General features: G+C 51.3%; 1 protein-coding gene across 1 annotated transcript in view; it reads right to left on the bottom strand.

Annotated features, from left to right (window-relative positions):
• Positions 1-11,416, bottom strand: part of IL15RA (interleukin 15 receptor subunit alpha) — a 29,029-nt gene that overhangs the window by 16,635 nt on the left and 978 nt on the right. The window contains exon 3 of the mRNA XM_044430511.1: positions 1,560-1,742. Within this exon, the coding sequence (XP_044286446.1) occupies positions 1,560-1,742 (183 nt within the window). The remainder of the gene's footprint in view (positions 1-1,559; positions 1,743-11,416) is intronic.

Raw genomic sequence — 11,416 nt, 5'->3', positions numbered from 1 at the left:
TAGGGCTTTATAGGTGATAACCAGCACCTTGAATTGAGCCTGGACTTCGATGGGAAGCCAGTGAAGCTGATAGAGGACTGGGGTTATATGAGAATAACGCCCAGTCCCCGACAGCATCCTGGCAGCAATATTTTGCACCATCTGAAGTATCCGGACTGTCTTCAAGGGCAGCCCCATGTAGAGCACGTTACAGAAATCAAACAGGGAAGTAACCAGTGCGTGTGTCACTGTTGCTAGGCAGCTCTCCTCCAGGTAAGGACGCAGCTGATGGATCAGCTGGAGCTGAAGGAAGGCACTCTGAACTAGAACAGCCGATGGTGAAGCAGCATGGGAGCTGTGGGCCAAAACATCTGAAAGGCCGTAAGTCGCCCACTCTTGCTCTAAAGGCCTCCAAAATCAGCCCAGGCATGGAATGGAGCCCAACACAAGGAGTGCAAACTGACTCTGTGGCCTTCATCTGCACCCTGACCAATGCTCCTATGCATTACTCAATACTTCAGGGCAGCTTCTGGGAAAAACCCCAGAACAAAGAAATGCAATAAAAATGCCTCAACAATTATCAGCACAGTAAAAACACCAAAAACACCATCAGCATAAGGAGCAAGCAGCAGAGGACTGGCAGATCAAGAAAACACCCCCCCCCCCCCCCAAAGACAGTGCTAAAATCCAAACACATGGCCTTTACTTAAGCTGCTGGCTGGACAATGAATCCTACAAAATCCCCGTAAGTCCCAGGTCAGCTGCCACACGGTCCAAGCCTGGAACCTGGAGGCTGAGGGGGGATTTGAGCCACCGGGGGGGGGGCGTGGAGGGAGGGGGCTCCAGGCAACATCTCCCTTCTGCAGAGTTAGGGAAGGGCAACCCAAAAGATCAAGGGGCCGGCCGGAGCGTGTCCCCATTGCGGGGCGGCTGCAGCTCTGGGTACTTCAGCTTAGCAAAAAGGCAATCAAAGACGACACGACGCAGCAGGTATGCAACATGAGGCCTGGGGTGGAGGAAGTGGAGACGGAGACATTTTTCTCCCCCTCCCCTAACCCAAGAGCCCAGAGGGGTCACCCCATGGAGCTGATGGGCGGGAGACCCAAGAGAGATAAAAGGAGGGACTCCTTTACACACCACCAAGTCAAAGTGTGGAATTCACAACAAATTCCACAATCTGTGCTGATGGCCACCCATCTGGATGGCTTCGGAAAGGGGCTGGCCCAATTCCTGAAGGCCATCCATGGCTCCTAGTCCTCATGGTTCTAGGCCAACTCCAGGATCAGAGGGAGTGTGACTGTGTAGTCCAGCTGTTGGGGATCATGGGCAAGAGGGTTCTGTGGTTCTCCTGTCCTGCTTGTGGACTCACAGGGCTCTGGATGGCCACTGGGAGACCAGAACCCTGGACTGGGGTGGGGATGGGGTGGGGGGCTTTGCGGTGATCTAGCAACCCCCCTCTGCTGTTCTCATATTCCTGTCCAGCCCGACCTTGGGTTTAGGACCCCCAGCTCCAGCTCAAAGCAGAGAAGGGGGTCCCGGGCACACCCCAAGACACCCCCCTGCCCAAAGCAGACACTTACTAATGCATTTCAGCTGCGCCTCAGTCCATCGAAACTCTTTCGTGGCCTCATCCTGCTTGCACAGGATGAGGCTGGACGTGCCCGCCTGCCTCTTGTAATTCCTGATGCACGAGTACCGCAGCTTGCCGCCGCTGCCGCTTGCAATCTCCGCATTTTCTACTGGCTTGGGTTGGCCACACTTGTCTAGAATGAGACGAAAGGACAAATTCGCACAAAGACAGGGATGGTGGCCGGTTTGCAGGGGATGCCGTGTGAGGCGAGACTGAGGGAACCGGGTCTCTTCAGCCTGGAGAGGAGCAGACTCAGAGGGGATATGCTGGCGACATACAGGTATGTGTGGGGGTGTCACACGGAGGTGGGGAGAGACCTGTTCTCCCCTGCAGAGGAAGGCAGGATGCGCTCCAACGGAGCAAAGCTCAGGGAGCCAAGGTTCCATTTGGATGCCAGGAAGCCCTTCCTGACGGTTACGACCCGTAGGGTATAGAATGGGCTTCCACGTGAGGTGCTTGAGGCCCCATCGGTGTGGGTGTTCAAGGATAGGCTGGACGTGCACATGGTGGGCATGTTGTGAGCAGAGCTGGCTGGTGCCGGAGGTCAGACTAGATGGCCCGGGAGACCCCTTCTGACTTGCTCTGTTTCTATGTTTCTGTATTTCCATGTTAAGTTCTGATGTCCTGCATTTCTGCAAAGGGCGGAATGCCCCATCCTTTTTTCTCCCTCTGCCATAGTTTCTTTTTTATGCATTTATTTTCTATGTTTTAATATTTATATTTACCGTATTTTTTGCTCTATAAGACGCACTTTTTCCCCCCTCAAAAGGGGAAATGTCTGTGCGTCTTATAGACCGAATGTGTGTGTGCCTGACGCCCGGGACCCTGCCGGCCCGCCTGCACCACATGGCACCACCTGGCCAGCACGCCCTCGGCGCGCCCTGCTCCTCCCCCCTCCTCCGGCGCAGGCGAGAGCTGTTAATCACAGGTCGGGGTGTGTTTTCAAATGGCAACCCGTCTTTTAATGAAGCCCATGGGGAAGTGATGGGGATGTGCCTGTGATTATCAGGAAGCTTTCGATGGATCAGTTATCTGTTAGTGGATCAGACACATTTTTTTTAGAATCAGTGGATACTTGAACAGCATTACCTTCGTGTATGAAGTTTATTCTTCAAAGGCTACTTAGTCCGCTGTGTGTTTGATTTACCATACAATATCTCATTTTTTTGTCAGAAGTTTTTTTCTATTATTTACTAGTAGGGCAGCGTGGACATTACTGGCTTTTTTAGATTTGTTATTGAATTGTCTGCAGCAGCTCTTGTATAACTGGTGTAGATAGTGGATTCCTTCAATAATTCCACTACTGACTAAGAAAGTGATGTCAGTGATTGTGAGCAACAGAGCTTCATAAATTCTGACTCTAGTGATGATGAGTTCTATGGGTTCAACGAAAACTAGAAGAGCACTCGGACTTTAAAGTCTCTCTTTTGTTAATGACAGTGATGATGGTTCTTAATGCCACTGCTGACCGCTGTTCACTTTACAAGGCTGAAATACGGTATTACGGTATTCTGTTATAGTTTATTAAATAGTTTAGTCAACCATTAGATTCAGAATATTTTTTTTCTTGTTTTCCTCCTCTAAAAACTAGGTGCGTCTTATGGTCAGGTGCGTCTTATAGAGCGAAAAATATGGGGACATACAATTCTACTGATATGCCGCCTACTGCCGAGGTCTCAAGGTGGCTTACTAACAAATGCAAGTTCTTACGTCTAAAGTACAAAGTTCTTACATACGCTTCGCAGGTCAAGCAGTTCTCTTATGGAACCCTTGTTATAATTCACTCCTTGTATTCATAAATAATGCTATTCCAAAGGACCGACAAGCCGAGTTAAATTAGAGCCACTCAAATAGCCCTTAAAAGTGAATAAGGTTGAGCTGAATCCTGAACTTTTGCACTGTGACGTAAAAGGGCTCCCTCTTCCGATAAAATTTGCTAATTCTCCTTTCCCTGCGCTTTATCATGAATCCACGTTATTATATAGGTGATGACTTTGGCTTTTCCAAACGGATCTCTCCTCTCCCTTGGTGGGACCAGCTCTGGCTCCTGATGCCTTTTCCGGACATGTTTGCAGAGGTGGCTGGCTGGCCCAGACTGCTGCTGATCTGTCCCTGGCCACATCCCTCGGACGTCCGGTCGCTGGGTGGGATGGACGCGTGGCACCGATTTTCCCAGCTATCTTCTTGTGAGTAACGCCCACTGAGCTAGCCTGGTCTTGGATGGGCAATTAGGACCCGCTGGTGGGGGTCACACAGCACAACTGCCCACATTCAAGAGCTGAGTATGGGTTGCGTGTGGGCTGTCAGAGCACGGTAGGTTTGTTGGTTTGTTTGTTTATATCCTGCGTTTTCCTACAAAAGGCTCAAGGCAGCTTGCATCATTCTCCTCCTCCATCTTATCCCCACAACAACAACCCTGTGAGGCAGGTTGGGCTGAGAGTCTGGGACAGGCCCAAAGTCACCCAGTTGGCTCCATGGCTGAGCGGGGACTCGAACCCGGATCGTTTGAGTCCCAGTCCCATGCTCCTAACCACTGCACCATGCTGCCTCTCAGGGTTGTTGCTGATAGGTGGGTGCTGAACTGGGGATATTTTCTGAAGCACGCTGGGTGAACAACCCATGGCCTGTGAACCGTGATCAACCCATGAAGAGAAACATGTTCTGTTGCTCGGTTGTGAAGAGCGGGTTGTTCAGCCTGGTGTGTTATCTCTGCTGGATTCAGACAACGCGAAACATGAGCCGACAATGCACTGCAGCCACCAAAAGGCGAAGCATCAACAGAAGAATGACTTCCAAATCATGAAAAGTGGTAGTTCCCCTATACTCCTCGGCAGTCAGACCCCCACCTGGAAGACTGTGTCCCGTTCTCGGTACCAAGATTTAAGGGAAATGCAGAAAAATGAGAAAGGGTCCAGTGGAGGGCAACAAAAATTATCCAACACCGCCCTGTAAGGAAACACTGAGGGAACTGGGCCTGTTCAGCCTTGAGAAGAGAAGGCTGAGGGGGGACATGAGATCCCGCTATAAGCACCTCCAAGGCTGTCACAAAGAGGAAGGTCAAGGTCTCTTCCTGCTGATGCCAGAAGAGTGTAGGACACGGAATAATCAGGTTTGCTGCGACAACCCAGATTCAGGCTGGACATCAGGAAGAACTTCCTCACTGTCAGAGCAATGAGACAGTGGAACTGGCTGCCTGGGGAGGTGGTGGGCTCTCCCACACTGGAGACACTCAAGGTGAACCTGGACAGCCACCTGAGTGGGATGGAGTCATGTGGTGTCCTGCAACAGCAGGGGGTGGACCTGATGGCCTTCACGGCCCCTTCCAGCTGTACTATTCAATGATTCTATGAGCGCAATAACTCGCCGTTCGATGACAAGCCACACTCAACCCATGCCCTGGAACCTAGTCCCTGGCTCTACAAAAGGCCCACAAATGGCACATCATGTGCACTCGGGTGTGTGTGCTTGAGGGGAGGGAGCGTGCAAGCGAAAGACAACCCGGCAGGGCTCCCCTGCAACGTTGTGAGCGCAAGATTGTGCAGATCTTCAGAATGAACACCCCAGAGTGCAACAAGAGAGCACCACCTCCAATTCTGAGCTTGAGTGTGCAGGCACTGCCCTGGCACGTCATCACTGAATTTCAGCCGCACACACGTGCCCGGGTGGGACCCGATCACTTCCGTTTCAGGCAGAGTCATTTCCAACCAGCTCTGCTGGCGCTCAGCCTCCAGAGAGCCCTGCACACTTTCAGCTTGTTTGTGTTACTGGCCTTTGCCGTTTTTGTCCCTCCAGGACCAGGACGAGCATTGCGCGGAGCAAAACGAACATCCGCAAGCAGTGCTTCCGCCTTCCTCTTAGCTTCTCTGGCAATCTCCACTCTGTGCAAACCAGGCACTGACTCCACTGCCGTTTCACTCTGCAGAGATGGCTTCCAGAACCATTAGACAAATTCGGGGGGGGGGCACAGCTAACTCTTGCACTAGCCTTCCCCAGTGGGACCCCCTTCTGGCCTACGATTCCCATCATCACTGCGGTAGCGCCGCTTATCTGGAAGGACCAGCCTGGGAGCAGCAAGCTCTGCTTTTTAACTCTGCTTTCTGAGGGGGCCAAAACGGTGTTTTCCTTGCAGAAAATATCCCCCCACGGCTTGCGTTCCTGGCATTCGCTCTGGGGGTACATCAGGCATGGACAGAGATGCCAGATGCAGGCAGGCACCTGAAGCATCTCACAGAGGAAACCCGGAACGTGAGGCACCCAGGAACCACGCAGAGACCTTTAAGCAAATCAGACATCCTACAGCAGTTCGTTTAAAATACTTCTTGGCCACCGTTCACGGGAGAAGCAGCCCCAAGGCGATATGCTGCCGAGAAACCTCCAGCAGCAGCATAATTAATGAAAACCGTAAGAACAGCAGCAGTTTTTGGAAGGAAAAAAGGCTGGGATGTAAATTTTACTGTAAATGTAATGAATCTATAAAGAGCAGCTAACATTCTAAGGAAGAATAAACACCAGCAGAAAAGCAAAGTTGACAACAGCGCCAAGCCAGTGTGAGAAAGCACAATCAGGAGAAGGCTGGAATCAAGTTTCGACGTAGTGCCACACGACAGATTAGCAAAAACTGGACTAGATGGAAAAACTATTAGGTGGATCCAAAATTGGCTGCTAAATCAGACACAAAGAGCACTCATCAATGGCACCTTCTCAAATCGGATGGAGGTAACTAGTGAGGTGCCAGGGGGTTCTGTCCTGGGCCCAGTGCTCCCCAACATCTTTACTAATGATATGGATGAGGATCTACAAGGGATGATAATCAGATCTGCAGATGATACAAAACTGGGCAGAATAGCAAACACCCTGGAAGACAGAATGAAGATCCAGGGTGGTCTTGATAAACTTGAACGCTGGGCTGAAACCAACACAATGAGATTCAATAAGGACGAGAGCCGAGTCCTCCACGTAGGAAAAAGAGACCAAATGCATCGATACAAGATGGGGAATACGTGGCTGCACAGAACTGAAAAGGAAAAACATCTTGGAGTTATTGTGGACCACAGGCTAAACATGACTCAACAATGTGATGCAGCTGCCAAAAGGGCAAATGCTATTCTGCATTAACAGAAGTATTACTTCCAAATCATGTGAAATAGTAGTTTCGCTACACTCCTCACTAGTCAGACCTCACCTGGAATCAGTTCTGAGCACCAGGATGTAAGAAAGATGCAGGAAAATTGGAAAGGGTCCAGCGGAGGGCAACAAAAATGACCCAGGGTTTGGAAACACTGCCCTGTGAGGAGAGACTGAGGGAACTGGGCATGTTCAGTCTTGAGAAGACTGAGGGGGGACAGGAGATCCCTCTATAGGTACCTCAAAGGCTGTCCCAGAGAGGAAGGCCAAGATCTCTTCTTGCTGATGCCAGAGTGCAGGACACGGAATAATTAAGTCAAGCTGCAACAACCCGGATGCAAGCTGAGCATCAGAAAAAGCTTCCTCACTGTCAGAGCAATAGGACTGTGGAACCAGTTGCCCGGGGAGGTCTTGGGTTCTCCCACACTAGAGACATTCAAAAAGAAACCAGATGTCCTGCAACAGCAAGAAGGTTGGACCTGATGGCCTTCATGGCCCCTTCCCATGATTCTAATCTATGATTCTAAGTTGTGAGTTTTCAGGATCTTCCCAAAAGCTTGCAATGATGGGCCTGGTAGCCACAGATGGCCATTATTTTAAATGCATGGAGCCACTGCAGAAAAAACCCCTCTTTCATACTGTTATTCATCTAACTGGCCTTACTGGTGGGCAAATGGTAAGGGCAGGAAGACCACAATGTGTCTGTGGCACCACAACAGGACAACCCCACTTCCTCTTGAAGATCCCAGAGTGCGTACGCTTCCAAACAGGCACTTGGTGGAGGATTCAGAAAATCCAGGAATTTTCAGGGGACCGGTCTCAGGGCATCCCCTGATGCAGCCACAGAACATCCTGGTGTTCCAACATCTCCTGAAGACAATCTGGAACAAACCACTGGGCTGTAGGCTGACAGTGCCCAACAATCATGTTAAATTAGAGTTGCTCTCTTTTACCTTAGACATATCCAAAGGAGGCTTTTTTGGAGCTTTTAGCATCCCTTGCTAGCCTCAGTTCATTCCTAGCTTTCCTCTTCCTGACACCATTCCTGCAATTCCATGCAACCTGTCCTTCCTTCCTCTTTGCATATATGTCCTTTTCTGTTTTCAAAACCTTTCTTTAAGCTCTTTGTGAAGCAACACGGGCTTCTTCGGTTGTCTTCTACCCTTTCTCGTTTGCAATTGTGCCTTTAGAATTTCCTTAAAAAACATCTCAGGCCCCTTTTCTCATTAGAGCCACTTGCCATGGGCCTTATCATTGTCCTGCATTTATTACAATTGGCTTTCTTGAAATCCAGGCACAACTTTGGCTACGTTTGACCTTTGCTTCCTTTAGAATCAAGAAGTCAAGGATCAGACGGTCACTTTCCACAAGACTTCTTTCTGTTGGAGGAAGTGATCAGCAACACATGGTAGGAATCTCCTGGAGGGGTCATGACTGGAAGATTTTGTCTTCCTACAGATACCGGGGAAATCGAAGTCCCCCATAACAGTGAAATTGTGCCTCCTCGAAACACAGGCAATTTGCTTTTCAAAAGTTTCATCCTCATCTTCTCCTGAATATTCATGAAAGAACCCCAAGAATAAATACACCCTTTTTGTCTTACGTATTTGCCTATATTCTGGGCCTGACAAATTAGGCACACATAATACCAACTAGGTTAGTATAAGAAAATTTGGTGCCCTCATTCAAGTTCTGCAGCCTTCTCTACCTGCTCTGTCCCGTAACAGGTGTGGGCCAGGTGTGGGGCAAAACGAGGTTATCTTAAGTCTGCCATCTCCCATTCTTGGTAGAAAATTCACCTCCAGTTTCCAGGATTCTTCTTCTGAATTTTGGGCCTGATTAGAGTATCTCAGCAATATTGGGCAATATTGTTAACGGAAAGTGACTTCTTGTTAACACCAAGTTAAAACAGCAGCCTCGGAAATAGGAATCATTGCAGATTTGGCAGTTTGGCCAACAGGTTCTTTTTCCCCACATCTTTAACCCAATTGATCTACATAATTAACCACATCTACATGCGTTTACATACAGACCATTCTAAACCCGAACACATGGGGTGAGAAAGCTTCTTTCACATGAATGAGTATCATCTATTCCTGTCTAAACATTTTGTCTTGGCATTGAAATGACAAGCTTGTAGACTCAGGATTCAAAACATAAATTATAGACCTTGCTCGGAAACCAAGTGAGAAAGCGAGAAAGGGAAAGTCGTGCAATCTCTGGTGCTCCCCAGATCCTTTTTTCCTGCTGGCTGATCCAAGCATGACGCACGCATGTCCCAAACCTCTGCTGTGTTTGCTATGCTTTAGGAAGTTCGTCTTCCTTAAAATATTCCCCTCGTTCTTTCTCAAGAGGACGTAAAGCTCTTTGTGTTTTAAAACTCATCTCTCTACACATGGTTTCCACCCAGCAATATAAACTTTCAACACTAAATCCTCCCCCTTTCTTCAACAATGGCCTTGCCGCCTCTGTTCATGGGCGATGGCCCAAAAGGCTTCACCAGCACCCTTTTGCAGAAACCTTTCGGTTTCTGGCACAACACAAGATTTCCTGCATGTTCGTGCAGGTCTTTCTCTGCCCCAGGGGATAGATTCACCTGGTCTGAGATGAAAACAGAGCCAATCTATCTTCCAAAGGTGCTTGCACTTTGCATATGCTCAGGAGCTCTGTGTGTGGTGTGCAGCTTCTGCAGCACTCACACAGCAATTTTCCCCAGGTTTGGGCTGGTCCCATCTCAGGGAAAACCTGCTGTTAGATTCCTCTCAAATCACCTGCTGCTCCAGCTGACCCCTGTAACAACTTAATTACAATCTAGATTCTCTCTCTCTCTCTTTTCTTTTCCTTTCTGCTTTTTTTGTTTATTTCTCACAACTAAGAAAAACAATACAATTAACACAGAACTTGCACTGACCCTTGGGGTGGCTCACATCCCTTTCCTTTCATTAAGACGTATTCAATAAAAGGATTCCAAATATTTTCAAATTTATTTTCACTTGTCAAACCCTTTTCCATTTAATATCTCAAGTTAACTTGTCATTAATAGCTCTATTCCAGACATCTAGATCCTCCCAGGCACGGAACTGCTCCCCCTTTTCTGCCCTGCAGCCCAATCGCCCAGACTGCAGGAGGGTCTGCCGAAGGGCCGGATCAGCGCTTTCCCTCAGTGGTGATTCCAGGGATGCACCACTGGGCTGCCCCACACTCTCCGGGGGCCCATTCCCACAGACACCTAGATTTTCCAAAGCTGAACTGGTTCCAAACCCTTCCCCACTCTGGCCCCAAAAGGACCACCAATGTCCATTTCTTGGGAGTGTGGGCCAGCTAGAAATTCCTTCAAATGGCCCAGCCTTTTGCACTCCAGGTGTGAAGCCACCTTTCTTCCTTTTGCAAGGAACTGAAGGCATACAAGCTCCTCCTCATCTCCATGTAGTCCTTACAACAACCCTGTGAGGTAGGCTGAGAGACTGAGACGGGACCAAAAGCACCTAGGGACCTTCATGGCCAAGCAGGGACTAGGACCCTGATCTCCCGAGTCCCAGCCCGGGGTCCTAACCACTACACCACACCAACCCTGGCAGGCTCAGTCACCACCGCTCTCCCAATCTCTCATCTTGGGGTAACAACACTGGACTGCACTGCAGGGCTGTTGCGCACCATGCTCTTTCAGCATCAGCTCCCACCCTGGCCCCGAAATGCGGAGTTCGTAAACGTAGGCTAGGCTTATCCTAAACCAAGCCCACCCCCCCCCGAACCCGCACCACTTCAGGGGCCCCCGGGGGAAAGGCCAAGCTGCACAGCTGTCGCATTCAGTGTCTGTTCCCTTAAATGCTTTCAGTTTGCTTCTCCAGCTAAGCATCTAAGGTGGGGAGCAGCCTTGAAAAATGCGAGGCCACATGACTTCCAGGAAAAATCCACCAGCGACGCAGTAAGACTTCACCGCTCCATCCGTGACAAAACCCCGGCTCTGCCTTCCATCAGGAAGAAGCACGCGTTCCTACGTGCAGTGCAGCACACTGCAGGGTCGCCTGCCCCCGACCCAGGAGTGCCGGCGGACCCGCGCCGGCCCTTGGCTTCCCCCATTCGTGTCCTGAGCACTGCGCTGCATGAACAACCCCCCCCCCCCCGCCGCCGCCTCCTTGCTCTTGCAAAGAATCCGAGGCGGCTTCCAGCGCGCCCTCCCCCCCCCCCCCATTTTTCTTCCGGCACAAAAACCCGGGGGGGTGGGCTGGGCTGAGAGTCCGGCCCGGCCCGGCCCACGTCCCCGCGGGAGCTTCTGGCCGCGCGGGACTCGGGGCCGGATCGGCGAGCGCCCGCCGCGCTGCGCCGGCTGCTGGGTGGTGGCGCCGCTGCTGCGCGCCCGCCCCACGCCCACGGGCCGCCTGCGCGCGGGAAGCGCCGCGAGCGGCAGCGGGACGCCTCCCGGCTCGCCCCGGCACCGGCACCAGAACCGAACCTGCTCCGGGGGCGGGGCGCTAGGAGCGCCTTCGCACAGCGGCGGACGGCTGCGCGGCCCGGCTCGGCGTCCCGCGAGCGAAGGGGCGCTCACGTCGACCCTGTAGTGCTGTGCAGCGCAGCGCCGCGGGGGCGCGCGTGCGCACGCGTCCGGTCGGGGCGGATCTGCGGGGCAGCCGCGCCGGGAGGGTGCGGACCCTGAGCGCCCGAGCCGCGCAGGGGCCCCGGCCC

The sequence above is a fragment of the Varanus komodoensis genome, unplaced genomic scaffold (genome assembly GCF_004798865.1).
Source record: "Varanus komodoensis strain SLA01 unplaced genomic scaffold, ASM479886v1 scaffold1, whole genome shotgun sequence".
Lineage (NCBI taxonomy): Eukaryota > Metazoa > Chordata > Lepidosauria > Squamata > Varanidae > Varanus > Varanus komodoensis.
The sequence above is the reverse complement of the archived record's forward strand: the minus strand, read 5'-3'. Positions and strand labels throughout refer to the sequence as shown.